The 23,067-nt window shown below is 39.7% G+C and overlaps 1 protein-coding gene across 1 annotated transcript; it reads left to right on the forward strand.

The window, feature by feature from the left end:
* The first annotated feature begins 221 nt into the window (after nucleotides 1-221).
* Nucleotides 222-16,343, forward strand: TENT5B (terminal nucleotidyltransferase 5B). The gene is made up of 2 exons (XM_088140155.1): nucleotides 222-743; nucleotides 11,345-16,343. The coding sequence occupies exons 1-2, from the start codon at nucleotides 528-530 to the stop codon at nucleotides 12,362-12,364; spliced, it is 1,236 nt and encodes a 411-aa protein (XP_087996281.1). The 5' UTR covers nucleotides 222-527; the 3' UTR covers nucleotides 12,365-16,343.
* The last annotated feature ends 6,724 nt before the right edge of the window (nucleotides 16,344-23,067 follow it).

Consider the following 23,067-nt stretch of genomic DNA (forward strand, 5'->3'; position numbering starts at 1 on the left):
CAACTCCTCCTCCTCCCCGTCTTCCCCGCCCATCCCTAGTCTAATAACCAAAGGGGCGGGTCGCCGTCGTGATCGCCGCACCCCGCCCTCCTTTCGCACCCAATGGGATCACCTCGAACTTCTAAAGCTTGTCAAAGATTGGTTCTCCAACCCGAGCCAATCGCGTCGCCACGCCGTCGTACTATATAAACCAAAGCTGAGGCTGAGGTCCCTGCAGTGCTCAAGCGTTGCGGGCGCGGAGGAAGGAGGGGACGGGTGGAAGGAAGGGACTTGGCTCTTGCACGCGCCGAGGTTACGCCTTCCCTTTCCCCGCCCCCTCCGGTCCCTCAGACCGACTTCTTTTCTGGGGTGTTGTTTTTTTTCCCGCCCTTTCTTCTCCTTCTGGAATTTTCCTCTGCTTTTTGGGTAAACCGGCTTGGTTTCCTCAGCGACTCAGCCCGTTTTTATTCTGTTTTTGCGTGTGTGTCGCCTTTCTCCGGCGCCTCTACTTCCCCCCTCCCTTCTCTCCCTCGGGAAGAGCCCTCACGATGCGCGCGACCGCGACGGGGACGGGGGCGGCGGGGGTGGCCGCCGCCAGCTCAGGGAAGGCGCCGCCGACCACGCCGGCCGACGGGGATGGGCGCTTCAGCGTCCTCAGCTGGGAGCAGGTGCAGCGGCTGGACCACATCCTTGAGGAGGCCGTTCCCATCCACGGCCGCGGCAACTTCCCCACCTTGTCGGTGCGGCCCCGCAGAATCGTGCAGGTGCGTGAGGGAGCCAAGGGACGCGGCGGGCGGCCCCCGCTTGGGATCCCGGGTTCTTGCCCCGAGCGCCGGGTGGGATGATGTCGGGGTTACCTCAGGCCCAGACTGCTCTTCGGGGTATCTGACACGGGGAAGCCCCGTTCGGTGCCCGTGTAGAGGGGGCCTGCGGGGCCGGGGTGTCGGGTCAGCGGGGAGGCTAAGCGGGCGGAAAATGTGTCAGTAGTCCGTAATGCGCGTACCAGGGCTTCCTAAAATTAATAGTTTGTCTCAGTCTGCAGCGGGAATTCAGTGGCCAACTGCTGCACAGCAGAATACGCAGCTCGATAAGTCACTCCCTGTATTATTTTAGCGGGGGAGGAACACCGCCTTTCCTCTGGGGCTGAGAGGATGCTTAAGGTCCTGCTGAACTGCCTAAGCTCCTGGTTACTTGGGCCGAAAGTACCGAAGCTTTCCTCTCCCCTAGGGAGGGCATGGAGAGTAAAATCTAATAGTTAAATTGTCTTTACTGGAGGTAAGGCCCAATATACCGAGGGAGTTGTATCCCCTGGAAGCTTCCTGAGAGTTGCAACCTCACCAACTGAGTATGTTTGTCATTGAGTTTATATGGAATTATTAGCTGTTTTAGGATATTAACCAGGTAAACTCAGGAGTTACAGTGTCAGACTGGATGTACGTTTATATGCATGTTGATTGCTCTCTCCCAATTATGGACAAACATTTTAATGGGTTCCACTCTGTACCAGATCCTTTTATTCTCTTAATAGTATTTACTTACTTTTAATCTATGCAGGGAACTCTGTAGTGAAAGATTAAAAATATAGTAAATGAGCCACAAGAGTAGCTACAAAGCATCAGTTTAAAGCAAATTTTGGCCATTATCCACCCCACCCCCATAGAATTTGACCTTTCTATTGTAAATTCTTAGAAGGTGAAACTTTTTTAATGGTCTTGATAAAGCTTCCTAGAATGCCCTTTTAATTAAGTTAGCATTAACACCACATCCTCATTCCTATGAACTTTAATCCCCTATGGGTAAACTTAGGTGCAGTGTTTTTTCTGAACAAATAGCTCAGTTGTAAGTTAACTATGTAGATTATCTGTAGCTGGCAGAGCATACTTTAATGCTTAGTAACTATTCATATTATATGCTTATCCAGGTCAGTTAAAAATCTAGTTGCTGCATTTGCAGAGCATAACTACACTTTATTAGTTGTGATTTTTTTATTTCTGGCTTGATATATTGTGTGCATCCAAACTGTTGGATTAATTTGTGACCTATTGTATTGTGGAAATCCAGAAAATGGGTTAAGTCAGTAACTAGATTGAGCATGTTGTGTTTAGCAGCAATCCAGTGAGGTGATCTAGTACTTCCAAATAACAGGCTTGGTTTGCAGTTATGCTACACCAGAGTGGTATCCTTTTCTGAACTGCACTTCCCGAGTTCTTGAGATGATGTGGATAAAAGTTAAATTACTAGTTCAGTAGTTTAAGTATTATCTTACATGGGAAGGGGTGGTGAAATATTAGTATAAAAAAATTGCCCACTGGGTGGCTGCTATAGTGGTTGTAGTATGGGGTGAAAAAGGTTGTAACCCTAAGCAAAAGTGGGATTTGGAGGGAGGGATGCTTTGGGACTTCTTCCAGAGGGGTAATCGTGTTAGGTCTTCTATAACAAAAAAAGATTTCTATGTTGTTTATGTCATGTTGTAATATGTGAAATTTGTAATTCAGGACAGTTTATGCCATAATAAGTCTGTAGACCTTTAAGAGAGCATAAAACTCTTCAGTGTATTAGAGCATTGGTTCATAACAGTGACATTAAGATGATTAACTGTCAGGTAATGTTTTTTCCTACATAGACTATCTAGGCCTTCAGATATTTAGAGCAGACTGGTGCATTGGTTTGTGAGGAACGTATTAGATTATAGCAGTAGTAGGACTGCAACCCCTGATACCAGAAGAAGCTCAAGAAGACAGACAAATGACTGCAAATAGTTTGGGAGGTATCCGACTTAAAGTCATTTGTATTATACAGTACATTTGGGGTATATAGGGATGATCTAATAACCTCTTCAGAGTTTCCATTCACTTTGAGAGAGAGAAATGATTGTATGCTATATTTATGTGCCCTATTTAGAAGACAGTCCTGACCTAAAAAGAGCTGTACAGTATTTAAAATGGGTGGAGTAAAATATATGTGGGTTCCAGTAGGTGTCCAAATGCAATGAAAACTCTGAGATGAAGCCTAAGGCTTGCAAACAGTGGTGTAAATGGGTTATATATAGAGGACTGAGCATTTTTGAGAATGGATCCTTCAGCTCCTTGGTTCTCAGCCACTCAAATGGCTGAGAGTTAACTCAGGTATAGACAATCTAGGGACTACACATGCTTTGAACTACCACAGTCCCTTGGCATTGACTGTGTTGGCTAGGGCTGATGAGAGCTTACATTCAGAACATTTTGAGGATATGAAGTTGCCAACCTTTGGTTCAGCTCTATTAGTATCTAGGAATGTTGAGTCTCTAAATTGGATTGAATTTGGGGAAATGAGGGAAGCATGTGATGCTAAGCAAGTCAGTGTATCCCTTAGCATTAGCTATGTTGATTAGGGCTGCTGAAAGCTGTAGTTCAGTAATAGTTGGTAGGCTGTAGTTTTCCCCACTGGTTGTGTACCAGTTCTAAACTATAGATAAAACTCTTGGGTCAATAGTAATTAATAGAATTTCAAAGGCTATGGAACTAAAACATTTTACTCTGGCATAATACATCTTGGACAGAGCTGTGCTTTAATAATACTTACTTGATGGTCTTTAGAGGGAGGAATCTAGGTGGTGTAAGTTCTTGGTATCTGCCAAGGGTGTCATTCTTTTGGAAAAAGGCTCCCATAAAGTAGGATTCATGTTGAAGCCTGTAAGCGGCTGAGTTTGTACATCATTCAAAATCATAATCCATAGTTAATGAACCAAAGTTGCTCTGTACATATAATGTGCTATGCCAAAATAATTGATTGATGGATTATGTGCCCTCAAATTGGTGTTGACTCTTAACAGCCATATAGATTTTCTCCAGGAAAGGCGTATTTTATTATGGCCTAATATGGTACCCTGCCTTAGCATATGGTACCCTATATGCTAAGGCGTATGATTTTATTTTTACCATAGCCACTCTGGTTGCAAACTCTGGTTTAGTTTTGTGCAAAGAGTTGTGTAGTATATTTCTTTAATGTATCTATGGCCTTTTGACATAATCTAATGAGTGCTCCTTTTCACACTGGTGGAGTTCATAGACATGCTAATCCATTAGTAATAAGTAATAGTGCCTAAGCTCAGATCAAACCATATCTTGACATGTGTGAGGCTGTACTTGATGTTTTTTGGTTTATATTGCATAACTGCTGCTTGTTAACTATGATTGTTTTAGAATGTGTGAATGCAGCCACTCTGTACCATGCCTGAGCTATTGTTTTCCTACAGTCAGTTAGACATGGGTGAGGATTGTACTAGATTCCCCACTACAATTCCACAGAGCCTTTCCCTCCCTTTCAGCAAAAGTGAAAGGGAACAGTGCGTTCTCACATTTGGCCGCAACAATCCCGAGGGGAAAAAAAAAGTTGCAGTCTGTTTATGCTGTGTTGGCAAACTCTCTACTCATGGAAAAAAAAGAAAGAGGCAAATGCCTGCTCTTGAAAGTAGTATAGGGCTTTCTTGTGGGATATATAAAAGCAGGAATGCAATCAAAGTTAAATTCCTGCCAATCAGCTGTGCCCATAGAAAGGGTGGGCTAAGCTTTTTTCCTCCTGTTGTCACTACAGATCAGAAGTTCAGAAGCTTCTAATGTTTTTTTTTGGGGGGGGGGCTTCACAGACCTTGGGGAGAAGTGTACCTTGCTTTTCTTGCAGTCAGCTATTTCAGGTCACCTTTCCATTCTAAAGAGCTCAGTACTTTGCTAATTCATGTGTGAAGGCTAGTGCTGCAGCTGTGTTGAAGATGGAAATCCCTACCAGCTGTGTTTTCAAAAGAAGAAAAAAAATGCTGAAAGGCAAATACTTGGATTTTTGTGGAATCTGAGTAAAACAAGTCCCCAGTAATGAGAACATGTTGGCCCTTTTGCAAAATGGTTGCCATATGGGATATAACCAGTTACAAAGAATCAATTACCAGAATAGTAACTAAATTCTTCCTGCTCCATACTATTCTTGCTCATCTTTGTCCTTTTCCCCATAGGTAGCCCTGTGCTGCAGCTGTCCATCTTTGTTTTTAAGAAAGCTGCTTGGACTCATTTGGGACCATAGTGCATTTTTTGCAACAGAAAAAGATGATGGGGTGATTTGAACATATCAAATTATTTCTTTAAATTACATTTTTTTAAAAAATAAAGATTATGTGGGGCAGGGAGGCACAAATGTAAAATATCATGGTAAGCAAATCAGCTTAGTCTTGGATTCCATGACTAATACATTTGATGAAACTAGTTAAAGTTGAATGTTGTTCTTTGACCTGACTAACTTGCATGGTGGTTGGCCTCTCACTTGGTATTCTGCAATCTGCTTATTTAGAGCTTGGAATCTGCTAGCAGAAAATCTGCTGACGAAGTGGTATTTGGTCTTTTGACCTTGGCTGCATGCCATTAGGGTTTAGGATTCTCTAGCTAAATATAAATGTTAGTTGTTTTAATATAGAACAAAAGTAAAAAAACCTGGTGAAAGGTTCTGTAGTAATTAATGACTGGCATATGTGACTACACACTGTTTAGGTAAAATACTAAGAATCTTGCAAATACTTTTACCAAATACATCTCTTTCTAAATGTTGGTTCTTTAGTAATAAGCCTTTGGCCAGTAAACTCTGATGCCAGTAAAACAGCCAAATAATGTCTGGGATTAAGTAGGAAAAACCTGCATAATATTACATATACAGAGGTATTTATGGTAGACAAGAAAAAGACACTAGCAGCCTTCCCCAATCTGAGCACCCTCCAAATGTGCAAACTTCAACTCAAAGTTCTTAGCAATTCCAGGTATAGGGAAAGGCTGGTCTACAGAATCTACAGTATAGCTCACTTTGATGGACTATCACAATTGTCATGCCAGTTAATTTAGCCTAGGTTAATGCTTACTTTCCCAGAGCCACTGGCTGAATAGTATAGGTTTATACATCAGTTACATCTCTGTGGCCTGCTTAACTTGCAGATAAATGAATATTATAGAATACTCTTAATGATAGATGGGAAGAACCTAAAGCTGGGATCGGAGACTGATGGTAAATGATCACATACGAAAGGTAATAATGGAGGCAGTGCTCACAATTATATTGAGAGACCTTTGTTTTTTTAATGATAAAGGGGAATATGGCAGCCAACATGTTTTAGATTTGCACCTGTGTCCGCTTGCACATCAGCTGATGTCACCTTTTTAAACATCTCTAGCATACACCAACTTTTTGTTCCTCTTCTGTCCCTCCTGGGTTTAATGAAAAACATTAACTTACAGGCGGGACAAGTACAAAGCAGCCTGCTCACAGTTTCATTCAGTAGCTTGGACTTTTCTGGGAAGGTGAAATTGTAAATGTCACTGCTGAGGTTAGGATGGATTTTTGGCCTCTTAATGTTCTTATTAGAATAGGGCATCTCTAATGTAGTTGTATAGAGCAGTACAATAGGCTAAGCTGTAGCTGAGATGAGAACAGCCTGGAGCAATTACTGCTTGCTTGACCACAGTTCAGTTGAACCTTTGCATTGACTTTTAGAGCATCCAACCATTTATAACCTTGGTGCTCACTCCCAAGTGCATCCTGTCTTGGTAAGAAGTGAGCTTCAGCACACTTGGATCACTGAGTGAGGATTGTGCTTTGTTTTGGCTTGTTCGATATACAATTTGACTATCAAATCTGATACAGTGCATATCTTGCCATTCACTTTAATGGATTGTTACTTCCCCTATATGTATTTGAGGAAGGCTGTATGTTAGTGAACAGAAGCCAGTTGTGTGTGTGGTATATGCTCAAAATGAATTGCCTACATATTAACTAGGAGCCATGTAGGGCCTTGTATAAAACTTAAGGATAGCTATATTAGTGTTTTTTCCTGCTGTTGCTTCCATTACATTCCTGTTTTGTGCTTTCCCATTATTTCACCAGAATTCAGAGTTCTCATACTTATTCTTTGGAATCTAAGAACTTATGAGGGAAGTTAGACTAAGAAAAGGTGGTTAGCCCAAATTTTATTCAACAAGCTCTGTGCATACATGCTTTAAACCTCAAGATTCTTTAATTCTATTCCAGCATTCTAACCATTGCACCACATGGTCTTGCATATGATACTTCTTTACCTAGAGATTACATCACTTTGTGATATAACACAAATCCATGTTCATTAACATATACATGACTTTGAAATACTCTTACTATACTTCATTGGAAGTAGATGTCTGTTGAGCAAGTGGGCGCACTGAAATATCAGACACAAATTTGTACCTGATGCTTGTTATCTCTGTCCAGTGAGAAGCCGGACTGACTGCTTCCAGTACAGTCCATTTGCCCTTAAATAGCCTACTCGGCTCTGTGTCATCACTGCCACAAATTACTAAGGATTTGTTTGTCTATAAAGTAGCAACAGTGTGCTTAGTAGGCACTAATATTGTGCCAAAAAGCTGCTTGCATATTCATTTTATATGGGAGGTGGCTTCATTCCTCTGCAGTGACTCAGATGTAACAAGGCACATAGGGTTCTTTTAAAAAAAAAAAAAAAAATTGAACAAAACTTGCTGCCTTTCACTACAGTAATTGCCAGGAGCTGAAGTGCTTCCATGGGAAGTGCATGTTTGTACTCACATAATGTATTATATGAAAATTATACATTCTGTACTAAATGTATTCCAGAACTCTAAATTAGGGTAGTTCTTTCATACAGAGATTTTTTGAGCTCTATATTTTGAATCACATACTCCGACTGTAAAATGTATATAAAAATAAGCTTTGTATGTGAAAAATATATCTAGGTTTAAGTCCATCCTTAGCCATAGGAAGTTATTGGCTGATGTTAGAGCAATCATTCTGTCTTAGTCCAGTCTATACTGCCTAGTTGTAGTTTTGGTAAACTGCAAAAACTCTTGGAATAAAAATGAGATAGAAATGCAATAAAGACATTATTCATATTTGTATTTTCATGCTAGTTTTAAACTTGCTTCAATTATTAGACATTGGCATTGCAAAATTTGAAATTCTGAAAAGGAGAGTCACAATGGCTGTGAAGCAGTTCTAGTATACCACTATCGCTCTACTCTCTGAACACAGGAATGAAGCTAATAAGAGATGTGAAAAATGGTCACTCTAGAAACAGAAACTTCTTGATACCACCAAACCAAGCTGAATCTTTTCCTTGAACACGGTGTTCTGTCCAGGAGGAGGTTTGGCATGGTATGGAGGAAAATAGAACATTCCAGAGTTCTTTGGAATTTTCTATTTCTAGGTTGTTTATTTTGTACATCCTTACAGATTACCTAAGATTGTACTGTGGTAACTTTCAAGATGTGCAGCCATAGAACTTGAAACTTCTTAGAGCAAAAATTAAAAATAAAAATGGGATATTCTTTGCAGACATTTAGTCCTGCATTTGACTAACTAAACAGAGTAGTCAGTCTTACTCAAGTGCTGGGTGGTTTCCCATCCCTGCCATTCCATCTTAAATTACATGGTGAACTATCTTTAGATTATGAAGCAATACTTTTGATAGGTAAAGGCTAGCTATTAGCAATTGATGTTTGAGCAGCCTTTGCTATGTTTTTTTCTGAACAATACCATCAGCAGTGGAACTATGAAGAACATAGAAGTGGCACATTGGGCTAAAGTAGTTGAATATAGCAATGACTATAGACTGGAAATGATATGGAACATGTAACAGCCAGTGTAAAAGGTTTGGCTGGCAAAGCCTGGAAAAATGCTGATTTGGCATGAAGGTATTTTAGAGGACAAGCAGTAGCATGTGGGATATGGGTTTGGCTGGTGATTAATTGAATTTTGTAGGGTGTAAGACAGGAGTTGGAGATAGCATTGATGCTGATGAAGAGATTTTAGAAGGTAAGATATTGAATAGTGACACTCAGATTGGACTGAGATTTTTAGCTGATAGATTCTAATTTTCCCTCTCAAACATAAACAGTACTGTCCAAATAAACTGTGGTGCAACCTTTATATATAATATGCTGGTTAGGAGTTTTGCCTTTTTAAACCTATTTTGAATTTGATGCCTTGAAGAGATTATAAATTGGTATATAAAGTTATAACACTGACAACAAATGACTATAGCAACAACAGCACTCAAGGTGCCAAGGTGTTTTTTTTTAATCAATACAAAAAGAATGTAGTTCATTTTCCCCTCCTTCAATCCCTGGGTGCAAATGTGAAGAACTCTGTGCCCTCCTGCCATTTTTTATAACCTGCTTTGTCACCCTGTACAACTGAAATAAATTCTGCAGTGCGATTCAAAAAATGTCCTAGATCAGATAACTTTTGGAAGTATCCCCATTAACCAGTAAGATCTGAATATTCTAATAGAAAAACACATTCTTTTTTTTCAGTGAGTAGCTTAATGAAGTGAATCTGCTTCAAAGTAATATATGTAAAAGTAATAGGAAGGGGGTTGTTTTTGCAAGAGCATGTTGGCTTGGTTTCTTTCTATTTTAATTATTCAATTACACTAGACAATATCTGTAAATTAGCCAGGATGTGCATTCTGATTTAGCTAGAGTAATCCACAAGTATTTATGTGCACACAAACTTGATCAATCAGCAATATTAGAAAAATTGATAAAGACCTCACAGTGCATTCCATAAAATCTGTCCAATTAACTGGATGAAATGTCTCACTTCATGTTGTCCTGTTATGAAAAACCTCAAACTTTGCAGAACAATGGTGCTGTAGCATACAGATGGACAATTGTTCTTAAAGGGAAACAAGGGCTATTCTTCTTATACTTCTAAAACCATAAAATCACTAAATGCCATACAGCAATTCACTGTAAACAGAGGTGACTGACTCTGACCAGAAAATATTAGTCAGTGCTAAATACAGAGTTCGCCAGTCTTGAGCATGTAACCTAAAAAGGCAGTCACTGTTCTAATGCCTGATGTGTCTTGCTTCTAGACCAAAAGAGGCAAGGAATATTTGATGTGCCTAGTCTGCAAGGTGGGTAATGGCACACTGTAGCTGTATAAATTGACCAGTATTCTGGGCAAACAGCCCTCTTCTGTAAGCTTTATTCCTCCAATATTAAATTATCCAGCTTGTAACTCTGCACTAGTTGTGAAACAGGCTTAAAAAAAAAACTTCATGAGCACATTTAAACCAGTTTCTGTTAAATTTGTATAGTTGCTATGTAATCTGGTTTCTCTTCTGATAGTACACGTGCTAAACGCATATCATATTAAGAATAAAAATGGTAACTTTGGTATTCATTCACATTCCTGAACACCATTAAAAGTTCCACCCTTACCAGAAAGCTGGTGACTTCTTTACCTACATTTTTTGGTAGAATAAAATCCTCATGCTCTGGGTTTTGGTGGTCTGAAATTATGTATCTTACACATTTTTTCCTAACTGGATATAATATATGCTTTTATTATAAGTGTCCCTGTCTCAAGCCTGCCTCTAACATTGTGGCCTGACTTAGTCCTGATGACTAAGAGGATACTTATATGTATCAATTTCTTCTTTAGTACAGCCATCTGAATATCTCACATTTATTTTTTGTGAATGTCTACTGAAGTGATAATAACTGATTTTGGAAGAGTATTAAAAGTCTGGGGATTTGATCTTGACCCCATATCATAATTCTTTTGTTCAGCCTCAGTTGCATTTAAATTTGAACAAATTTGCAGCTGCATGTTAGTTGAACTTTTGCACAAGATGTTTAAAACTGTACAGTAGTTTAGTCCGTGGAGCAGCAGACTTCCGTTGTCTTTGTTTTTTAACTAACATCAAACTTGTTTCATATAGCAAGCTCAAATTTATATCTGCCATTTTGCAGTATAAGAAAGTTCTAGGAGAATTCCTAACTTGAGAGTAAAGGTGATAGGAGGAGGCCCAACTATTTTTTTTGAACCTGTCAGGGCAGATGCTACCTTAAGGTGGAAAAGCAACAAAATATATTGAAGATCTGTTCATCTATAATTATATAAAGACCAAAACCCGAAATCCGTTTAAGGTCAATCTAGATGTCATGCCAAACATTAAGTAATAAAATGGCCTACAGGTTATTACTGTAGCTGGTTGTTAACCCTTTTCTCCTATATTATTCGTATTTAAAATATCTTTGCCTAGGCTGCTATTTTTCCCATGAGGAAAGTATACAAGCACTTATACAACACTAGATTTGATTAATCATTTCCAGGCATTATATTCAACTGGGCTCACAGGAATGTCTTGCATTTGGCTTTTACAATTGTGCTTTTTGGCTTGGTTTTCTGTATTGACTCTAAAAATACTGAGGACATATTCACATATTTCAAATTTCCTAGTCTGTGACCTGTTACATTCCCCATTGAAACTGCTTTCCACACCATCAGTGCACTGTTAACTCATACCAATTTGCCTCTCCTTGCATTGCAGGTGGTCCGTAGTCGCCTAGAAAAGCAGGGCATCACTGTCCACAATGTGAGGTTGAATGGCTCAGCAGCTAGCCATGTGTTACATCAGGACAGCGGTCTGGGGTATAAAGATCTGGATCTCATTTTTGGTGTTGATCTGAAAAGCGAGGATATTTTCCAGCTGGTAAAAGATGTAGTGATGGATTGTCTCCTGGATTTCCTCCCAGAAGGGGTAAACAAAGATAAGATCACTCCCATGACTCTGAAGGAGGCCTATGTGCAGAAGTTGGTGAAAGTGTGCAATGAAACTGACCGCTGGAGCCTTATATCACTGTCAAACAACAGTGGGAAGAATGTGGAACTCAAATTTGTAGACTCTCTCCGGAGGCAGTTCGAGTTCAGCGTTGATTCTTTCCAGATAATATTAGACTCACTATTGCTCTTTGGAGAGTGCTCAGAGAACCCAATGTCTGCAAACTTCCACCCTACTGTCACTGGGGAGAGTATGTATGGGGACTTTGAGGAGGCGATTGATCACCTGAGGAACCGAATCATAGCTACTAGGAATCCAGAGGAAATCAGAGGAGGTGGGCTTCTGAAGTATTGCAACCTCCTTGTGAGGGGATTTAAACCTAAATCAGAAGTTGACATGAAAGCCCTGCAGAGGTACATGTGTTCCAGGTTTTTTATAGACTTTCCTGACATTGGGGAGCAACAACGAAAGCTGGAGTCTTACCTCCAAAGTCACTTTGTAGGGATGGAAAGTAAAAGGTATGATTGCCTGATGACCTTACACAGAGTGGTAAATGAGAGTACAGTGTGCCTGATGGGACATGAAAGACGACAGACGCTGAACCTCATTGCCATGCTGGCCCTGAGGGTCCTGGCTGAGCGGAACATAATTCCAACTGTCACAAATGTGACTTGTTATTATCAGCCAGCACCATACATCAGTGAAATAAACGTCAACTATTATGTCACCCACATGCAACCTCTTCTGCCTTGCAGTCACTCCTACCCAACTTGGCTCCCCTGCAACTGAATACTGAAAAAAGCTCCAGTCTTTGTCTTCTCGAAGAGCAGAGGCTGTGTGTTCAGAAGAAAAGAAAAAAAATAGGTCTCTTGCTCTGAGTATTTTGCTCCTACATTGGAACTAAGTCTGCTTAATTGTGGGAAATTGTGCAGTGATATGTCTAGTTACCAGAGATGTTTACAGGAAGAAAATGCTTGAGTTAATGTGTAAGGTAGGTGAAAGGATTAGGTTAAAAGCAGAGCTGCACTACCTTGAATGCAAGCTGTTTTTTTTTCTTTTTTAGTGCAAGAAGTATTAAGGGCTGTGCAGACTCTTTTTTCTGAACATATTTCAAAGTGGTTAATTCCTTTTAAGGGACCAAAGAAATCCTATTCAAGTGCCTGCAACCAAAAAGGAAATACTGTAATTTTTTTTTAGTGGCAGAAGTCTATATTGACAACTTAGTTATGGATGTCTGCCATGAATTTTTGGTTTTAGGATCACACATTCATTTCTGTCAAGGGAACTGAAGTGGGCAGAGGCTTTCCACAGCAGCCACTGTATCATGGTTTGCTGTCTGACGGACCAGCAGCATTGATTAACAGTTGGAGCAGAGCTGGGATGGGAAACTAATGTGGTTCAATTCATAATGATAGAGAAATCTTAACGAGATGGATTGTATGCCCTCATTGTGAAGGCTACAAGAGGAAATAGAAACTACCCTAAATTATTATTCAACTTAATGTGCAGTGCCAAAACCCTAACATGTTAATTCCTCTTAAAGGAAAGTCTATAGATCAGTATTTTGCTATGCCAATCAATATATCTTTTTCATGGGAGGAGGAGTAGTTCCCAGGCTTAATGGCCTCTGTGGTTGTCAACTGGTATTAGAGTAAAAACGAGCTGGACCCAAAACATAAGACACAGGCATAGCCCTTTGTTCATGTTAACAGAGAGAGCTAAAGTTAGGCCTTGGCCTACGAGCCCCCAGCTTTCTGTTTAAGAATAGCCCACTATAATATCTTGAGAACTGTGCTTCTCTTCCTGTTGGGTGTCTGTGACCACCTGCTTGACTCCACGTTAGATTAAGAAAACATTTTAATACTGATTGCTAGGGCTGTGCAAAATTTCATTGTCTTAATTTGACAAAGTATCAATGATGTATTGAATCAAGTCATCAAACTGAAGACTAGGTTTGATGCATTGAATCAGATGAAATGATCCAATTTAGATAACTTTTGTTTGAATTGAACTTTCGAATTGAATTAACCCAATTCATACATTTGAATTGACAATTCAAATCTGGTTAAAAAAAACAGTTTGGATCGGATCTGATTTGCACAGGCCCATTCCATTGCCTTATTTTTGCTAATAAAACATTGATGTGGAGGAAATTCCTCATATGTTGCACTTGCTTCAGTAGAATAAGGGGGAGAGAGCTGTGGACAACTGTGCCCAAGAAATTGTTGAAGTCTTGTAAAACTAGGTTTGGAAGTAATTATTTACTCAGCACAATAGTCCTTCCTGTATATTTTTTGGATTGCATAGCAATTATACAACATATCAGTTCAGATTAGTTTATGCTTTTTAGAAAGCTGAGGCAGCAGATACTTTGGCTTTTGGACATGCCTGCTCTGTAAGGGATACACAAAAATGCTCCATGGTGTATCCATGAAGGTTAACTGACTTACTAATCTGTTTTCTCTGCAATAAAACTGTACCATGTTGGAGCAGACTAAAGAAAAAAAAATGAAATAAAATATCATACTTGGATTGTGTCTAGATAACATTCTGCCTCTTCCTGAGAGATAATGAGCTGAGATGGTAAGGCAGTTGCTTAAGATCTGCTGCCTAATTGGCAGATACCTACTCCAACTTCACCCACTTCAATATTTTTACAAGTCGTACAGACTTAGTGGAACTGCTCATTTCTGATAAGTCCAATGCTGTGTAAATACAGAGTTCTTGAATATATAGATGGCTTTTGATGATCTCTCCTCTAAGTACTGGTCTTCCATGTTCTGCAATGAATGTGGCTGCAGTGCCTGATGATTAAGGGGGCTATCCTGAGGTTTCCTCTGCCACTAGAAGGAATGCTTTGCTTTTCCAGACTGTCTCCTTTGACTACTATATGATAATTTACATTTAGAAGGAGAGAATTGGGTTTGCACTAAAACCACACAGCTGGCTGGCAGCAATATTTTTGGCTAAAATTATGGGTGAAAATTTAAATAGTAAAAATTGCCTCTTTTGAAAAAAGGTCAGTGCTGTGTTTGGGGAAAAAAAGCCCTCCCATATAACCAAGGGCTTGCTAGATTTTTTTTTAAAGCACTTTTTGCGGTATGGGGATGTGTGGTAAAATACAAGTAGAGGCTGCATCAGATATATCTGCTGTGATACTGCTGTTTTCTTTGTGTGCATGAGAATATCCTGAAGATTTGAAGAGTTTGACACTTTGAATGACACTTCTAGACTTACGTTTGAATGTATTCTGCAGCTATCAAATCTGTCATGCAATAAGCCTGACATAAGAATTTGCTGGATTCTTTAGAATCTGTCACCATAAATAAATACAATGTATTGAACTCTGTTGGACTTACTTTACTTAATCACACAAAGGTATTGTGATTTTAGTTTCTAACCCTCAATTCTCTTTTCTGCCTGTAACAAAATTGATCTAGGTTAGCCTTCCCCAACCTGCACACTCTAGATAAACTGGACTGCAATTCCCAACTTTTGGCCAAGAGGGCTGAATATCCAAGGAAGGGTTGTCTAGACCATTTAGAGAACTGTATTTTGGGAAAGGCTATTTTAGGCCCCCCAAATTAAAAGGCTTCAGGAACATAGGTGGCTTCCAAACTGCTATCCTCTTTTTCCTGCTAAATGCATAATTGGCTTTTGCAGAGTAGGTGAAAAGAAATAGAGAAAACCACACTAGAGTTTGACTGCAGTCTGCTACCCTCTAAGTTTGTTGCTTGTATCTTCTATTAATGACTGGATGATCCTTGACCCAGTTCATTTGTGGTACTGAGGCAGAGGGCTACTGCTCCATGGTGCCAAAAGAGAAAAGGCATAGGGAACATTGCTACAGAATAGTCACATCATTTCTGCCAAGATGCAAAGTGATTCACATCTTCCTAATACAATACTATTTCAGTACATATTTACATTCTCTTTTAAAACTCTGGTAGATGGAGAGAGCAAGGAAGAGCCTCATGGGTGCATGGATTTATGCATTGCCTTCACTGCCAGGCCTGTTTAATCAGTGGCTGTCTTAGTTGCTTACTGTACTCTGCTTCTGGAATAACAGGAGAATGTTGAATTAACTGAGGTTTGAGATGCTATACTTCCAAGTATCTGATGTATATAGAGAGCTATATCTTAACATGGCCTGTGAATTGCCAAATTATTCTTGATGCTTGCAGGGGGGAAGAAGAGTTCCTGGACTCTGATAATATCTGGGGCTAGATCTGCATAGCTTGGCTCTATGTGTCTTCCAGGTACTTTAGACTGCTGTTTCAAAAACCATTTGCCACTGACTATGTGGGTAAGTGAGAGTTGATACCTAAAGCTACTGGAAGACGTCTGGAGGTCTAGCCTGGTTCTGATTTTATCTCTATCCTCTTTCAGTAGCTCTTCATCCTTGGCTTACCTGCTATGCTCAGAACAGTACTCAATATAGCCTTCCATTGTCAAATTAATTTGGTCTTTAAACATAATATGACTTAGGTTGTGGTGGGGGGGGAGGGTTCTACCAAGCTTTTACCTCTTATGCCATTCCAAAGCACAAACTCTTTGGTCCTAATCCTGCAGTTGGCGGTTGTCTCTGAAACTGACCAGAGCAGCACAAACCACCTGATGTGGTTGGCTTTTTCTATTGTTGGAACAGATCACTCCTAAACAAAAGGATGCTTGTAGAAAACACTAGTTGTGATCTGAAAGGGGCTTTCAATGTTTTGAGTGTTTGATCTCTTTAAAAAAAACTAATAAAAATCTATTTTCTCAAAAGTTGGTCTGTCATTTTTGATTAAATAGAAAAGCCAGTATCCAAATGATGAAGGCTACAGTCAATAAAAACCTCAAAAACTCCAGTCTAGTAGGCTTCAGATGTGTTAAATGTGTACACATGCTCAGCACATTATTAGGGGAATTTTTAATGTGAGTGTAACGAATTGGAAGAGTGCTCTGAATTCCAATACTGATTTAATAGTAATTTAGCAATAAAAAATTAAAAACTCTTGCCCAAATGTAATATAGGTGTATTTAGAAGATTGTAGGTGGGATAGCAATTGAACAAATCAAATAATATTTTTATTTGTACTTTCTTAGGTTTGTTTCAGGTTTGGGGAGTTTGATGAATTGTTTGGGATACTATACTTTTTGGCATGAAGCCTATTTATCATGGCTATACCTTGCATAGAATATGACCTAGTTTGTATCATTGAGCCATGGTTTACTTAACTACAGTTCACAGGATAAATCACAGTGGGTGGAGTAGGTCTGCCCAATATGCTGATCCAAAATTAAGCAAAATAACTCTTGGGCAGAGTCTGGGTGGCTAAGAATGTAATTTTGATGCTTGTTCCTTCCAACATCATGATTCTAGAACTTAGTGTGTTTTGTGATCCAGCCCATGTTTGTGTTCTGTCATGTTTGCAAAGTTGGCTCTTCACATCCAAGTTACTCCAGCATGACTTGTTTCCATGCAAGGTATTTGAATTGAAGGTTATTTAAAAAAAAAAAAAAACTCAAAAGGAAGCAGCCATTGTTAAACCCTGTGTATGGGTTCATCTGTGATGTGGCAGGCTCTTTCTGCCAAAAAGTGTTGAGGAATACAACTTAGGTGCTATTCAAATCAGCTTCCCTCAGTGCACATGTTGGTATGAATCTGTGCTGAATGTTGGATAGCAGTGTTGATGGTCCATGTGATTGTTAAGCATTTGTTGATAATATGCAAAAAGAAGAGCTCTAATTATTTTGCAAATCATGTAAGTCTGAAGTAGAGAAGAGGAAACCAATTGTGTCAAAAGGAATGTATTTGCAAGGCAAGAACTATAAGGTATCATCTGATCTGAAGCCATTTTTTCTGCTGAACACAGTGCAAAGAAGGAATAAGACAATGGAGAGAAAATCAATTTTACCACTAAAACTGAATTGCCGCCTTGTCCTGCATCCTATATGCATGTTTTCCTATCTTCAGGAGTTCTTAGGTAATACTGTGCTAAAAAAAACCAAAAACCTTCCTGTTTATCAATAGTTTTCTCCCCCTGTGAAAGAGCTCCTACTTACTCATTTACCCTATTCTCAAGCTGCTTTGGAATTTCTCTTGATTGTGTTTTTGAGGTTATGTTATTGTCAGAAGCTAGCAGAGGGTGTTGATAGTTTGTTTTTTGTTCCAAAACTCTTGGATATTGCAGCATCACCTAATTTGCTGGTCTGGAAAAACCTTGAAGGACCTCTTCTCAGTGCTTAGGATTTTGCAGTGACAGTCTGCAGATTGCTGGAGAGAGGACTGCATGATGAAAGACATCGACCCATACGTTTTTTGGCCATGTCATTGCTAATGTAAATGCAAGAACTCTGCACTTAATCACGGAGGATTTCACTAAAAAGTTTGAATGCAATTCCTTTTCCATCAGTGAATTAAGAATGGTTAAAAATGCAGAATAACTTTTTGGTGCAGCTCTATTGTAAATAGCTGAAAACGTGATTCCCTCCTGCAGTTGCCACTGACACCATCTATTCTACTGCTGCATCCTGCCTTTGCAGATCAGGTTTCTCTAATATAGTGTATCAAGCCAATTCCGACTTAGAGGGTCTTTTCAGTGGCCTTGCATCACTGAGTGTGATTCTCTAAATTTCCAGAGGAGGTTCCTTTGTTTCTTTTTATAGTTTTCATAAGAACTCTGCAGAAGAGCATTTTCCGGCGTCTTCATTTTGTTTTTCCTATAAAGCTTTGGCTGTGACCATTTGTGTTCTGTATTTCTGTCCAGGGGACAGATGTTACCTTGCTCCCTAGTGCACCAGGAAAACCAAATAAGCCTTCATTGATATCTACCATCCTTCCAATCAGAATGCCTCAAATGGATAAAACACTGAGGACAAGAAAATGATCTCAATCAACTAAATAGATTGTGATCAGGATCTACTGTGAAGCAGACAGTGTTTCAATGGACCCTAATGTCTGAAAAGCAGTGCCTTTTTGCTGCTTGCAAGAGGTGAAATGTGTTAATAAGCCCCATGAATGAAAATTGATTAAAGAAATGCCTTCCTGTAGGATAAAGAAGGCATCAGTGAGGGAGCAAGTACACTCAAGGTTTAACATAACCACTTGGCATCTAGTGGCTGGTTTCCAGAGTCCAATTTAAACTCAGGTGCATTCTTTTAGATGGAAATTCCCAGCATCTGATCTAGAAAATAGTTAATGGTTTATGCTATGGACCTACATCCCTCCCCAGGGGTGGGGTGCTATGGAAAGAGTGCTGATGACCTTGTGACACTCTCCAGCTCTCAGCTAAGCCTACTGTGGGGAAAATACATGTCCTGCATTTTGATTCTATGCTACAATACAGGATTGTTGAAAGGTTGATACTTAAGAAGCGCCACCAAACAGTGTAATAAATGAGGGGTCCCTCTCACTTCCCAACTTGGACTCGGACCTGGTTTATGCTGCAGTAGAAGCTCTTAATATGTTTTTAGGGTGTACTTTTTCCTGTAATGATAAAGATGTGTTAATCTGTTTATTTACACTAACCTAGCCTGTTCTCTAAGCCATGCCAACACTGCATGAGCAACAAGCACCATATGGCACTTTCTGGTAGCATCATTTCTGATGTCTATGCTCTGAAGTTATCATTTACATCCAGTGAATGTTGACATGGATGAGTGTCTTCAATTTTACATGGGAACACTGGCGGGTCCTAGAATATGCCAAAGATGGGAGAGTCGTTCAGTGCAGTGCAGTTAATGGTTGCACTCCACAACTCCATTCGCACTGCAACTATTGCTACAAATAGATGAGGAACAGACCTGAACCGATCTCAACTCCAATCCAGTGGAAAAATGAGATGCTCACAATAGGATCATTCCAAGCCTATTTTATGCCTCTTCACTGTATGTGTAAAAGAATGGATGTGGGAGAATATAGGTCTGAGACTCAGTTGGCCAGAAGAAAAGTTGCATGTGTTTCTATGTGAAAGGATAGGCAGAGGAAGCCAGGCTTTCCATCAGCTCTGACCATGCTCGCCTTTCATGTGAGTCCCAAGTTGTTGCCCACCAATCCTCAGGTTTCTCTGTCCTGTTCAGTTAGTCTTGTCTAAACTAAAGATACTCTGAGTGACATCAGAGTATTTCAAATGACCACCATGATTTTTTTCCAGTGATTATGTCAGAGCAGCCGAGCCAATAGTATTGAGTAAGATGATGTACAGAAGAGAATGGCAGTGGAAAAGACTCAACAAACTACTGTTATGGGGGAATTAATTGCCTATGAAATAATTAAAAAGTGAGCCAGGACAGATTGGACAGGTTTCATGGTTGAGGGACCTATTTCGTTTTTTCCTTCCCCCCGCCCAATGGAACCAATGTTTTACCAACCAGAACCAGATGTCAAAGAGCCTAAGCAAGAATCCATACAGTACTGTTCATTCAGGATTGCAGAAGTTTCAGAGGTTTGAAGCCAAAATTAAATAATATTCTGTCAGCACTGTATTCATTATATGGTTGTATTTTGGGAAGAGAGGTTGGAATTTAGAAAACTGGACTTGCAGTGGCCCCAGTTAGCTTTCATTTATTTATAGTTTTAATATTGACAACAGTAGTACTGCATGTTTTCATCATTAAAATTAGCTAAAGTGAGAACTATAAAAAGGGAATGTCTGAAAACAAAGACATTTTTATTGGGAAAAGGGAGCATTTCACTCCTATGCTGGTGGAACCCATGTTCTTTGACAATGTGATATGGAAAGCTGGGAACGTATGCTCAGTAGGAGTAAGGGCTTCAAGGAAGATCATAGTATGAAAATAGGAAGTCAAAACAAAAGAAGCATTTGGGATAGTATCTCCAGAACTGACACCATTTCTTAGACGATGAAGAAAAGGAACCGTCTCCCCTGTCATCCTTTCCATCTGTTGAACAGACAGGAGCAGAAAAGGGGGAGTCCAATGACAGGCAATTCCAATGCACAGCCCAATCATCCTAATGTGTCCTTCAGCTGCTTGTTTTGAGGGCTCATCTGGAAATTTTAACCCTTGGATAGGATGACAGGGCTCTCCCAGATTTTGCATATGTGGTTTCCTTGTAAAGCAGACAGGCTTGTCCAGGTCAAATAGTTCCAGCTGACAAATAGATGAAATCTCACTCTTTGCTTTCCTCATGTGCTGAAATGCTTTATTATCATATTCATGCTAGTCAGTTGTTTGCTTCCCAAGAGGAGTTTTAAGGGAGAATTAGAAGAATTGAAAATGTGATGGGTAAATTTAGGTGCAGCAGTATCAAAACTATGTTGTATGGCTCTATAACCTGTGATCCTGGTGGTTCATAAGGCCCCCAATGTCTTGGATGTGATCCATTTTAATATGATAGAAGAAATTTTTTAAATAGCCGAGCACTAATAATAATACTATTACTCAACGTTGAAATGAAATGAAGTTTTTCTCCTAACCAGCATGTCATTCAAAAGAGTGGTGTGCAGTAGTCTTGCTCCTAAAGGGATTAAATGCAACACTCCAACCACTAGAACACATTAAAATATCTGGAGCAAGAAGGGGACCTAGACATTCTACTACTTTAAAAGACAACTTTACCAAACTGACCCATGAGAAACAGCCCAATTTCATAGGATGCATAGTTTTAAAGTGGGTGGGGGGAGAGAAGGGCATTTTAAGTTTTTATAAGGTTTAAGGCACCAGTTTTGCCTCTTAAATCTTCCCAATTCCTCCAAATTAAAAAGCAATAGAGCTGAACAATTGAGTCCTCACCACTGTGGTGGGTAGGTGGGTAGATTCTGGAAGACACAAATGGATTGTTGGGGGGCCTGTGGGTTGCTCATGTCTGTTCTATATAGAGGATGAGAGTAAATGATGGAGCCAATAAAACACAGTGGTGGTCAGATCTGCATAGTCTACCCAGACATGGCTATCTTTTCTTCCAGCATAAGCCCTTGGAAGCCATTCCCCATGAATCCAGCCCCCTCGAGGATGCCTCTGAAATACTTCTGCCCATTTGTCCCCAGTTCCCTTCCCAGGCACTGATCCTTGCCCCCGTGCTGCCACCAGCACATGTTTACTCTTCTTATCTTCACCACTTATCGAAAGGGAGTTTCAGCTGGAACAGTGTCACCCTGCCTTCAAAGCGAAGACAAGCAGCTTCAGTGCATTCCACAGGGTGTTTATTGCATGCCCTACATTTGTTGTCTTAATGCAAGGGAGGAGTCATTGGTAAGAACACACACCTATCTCCTCTTCCCCAGACTACAAGGCAGTAGAGTTAGGAACATCTCATTACTTCCTTTACCGCATCACCCTACAAAGGTGCAATTAGGTACTCACTCTGTAAGGCTGGGGGTGATTCATATAACTACCAGTCTGCTAATGAATGCTAACTAAATTCATTAACAGCTGGAGAGAATGTTAGCATGCATTTTGCCATCCACTTCCCAACTTAAAAAAAAAATAAATACTGGAATACAAGCTGAGCCAGTTTTTCCATATCAACAGCGACCAATGGTTCATGCTGGGAAAAAAAATCTCATGAATTGCTAGCCTAGAAATTTGCAAAGGATATAATTAAGAATTCTGCGAAGGGTTTTCCTCCTTAGTAACTTTCAAGTACTTTGTTCATCTGTAGTTACGCCCTGTGTGGTCCCTGCAAAACCATGTTTGTTTATTGAAAGCATTCTAAATTTCTGCTCTGGATCCCAGAGGGGCTTACCCCAGAGGGTAACTAGGCAAAAGAAAAAAATCCCTGCTCACAGGCTAACAATCTAAATTTATGGCAGCTACTTAAATCTCATGATAATGTCATAATCATGTGTCATAGAGGAGAAATCCATAACCTGAGGTCCTAGGAAGCCTTGATTACGTGCTCCAGAGACTTCCAGAAGTGGTTACCAAATTGTTGTTTCTAACATGATAGTAGAGGAAAAATAGTAGATACATGACTGAAGAGTAAGCAGTGTATTTAATTTCAATTAAATAAAATGAAAATTTTGTTCTAGTCCCATCTACTCCTTTTTGAAGTATAACACATGGCACTTCATTCCAAAGCATGTGTGGTCATCAACACAGAAGATGCTTATAGATCCCAGAATGCTCTGATGTTGCTTTCTAAAAGAATAGTACTTGGGCATACACTTCATTTGTTTCATGTTTTAATTTGTTTTTTCATAAGCAGTAGTGGTGGATTTCAAATATCAACTTTAGAAAAAGAAAGTTGAATTCACTCTTCTGTAATTCTGATAATTATCACACACAGATACAGCAAACAGATTTTATTTTTTTAAAGCTGCACATTAATGACACATGCAGTTGGATTCTGAACTTTTCAAGAACATGAATTCTTTCCCCTGACAACTAATTCTCTATTTTGGTGAGATTAAACTGCATTTATTTTAAAAACAAAATAAATAGAAATTATCTTTAAATCTTAAAGTGGTTTCACAGCATAGTATGTTGAAAACTAAGGGCCAAATTTCTTGTTAATAGTTGCCATTCACAACATTTGAAGATGAAAC

This window comes from Python bivittatus, unplaced genomic scaffold (genome assembly GCF_059951505.1).
Source record: "Python bivittatus isolate LINGU-HERP-01145 unplaced genomic scaffold, Pbiv_v1 ctg000310_np1212, whole genome shotgun sequence".
NCBI classification, from domain to species: Eukaryota; Metazoa; Chordata; class Lepidosauria; order Squamata; family Pythonidae; genus Python; species Python bivittatus.

Excerpts from the sequence above, each read along its gene's own strand:
- TENT5B (XM_088140155.1), top strand. The coding sequence starts at position 528 with ATGCGCGCGACCGCGACGGGGACGGGGGCGGCGGGGGTGGCCGCCGCC. Across the intron at positions 744-11,344 it reads GGCCCCGCAGAATCGTGCAG|GTGGTCCGTAGTCGCCTAGA; the intron begins GTGCGTGAGGGA and ends CTTGCATTGCAG.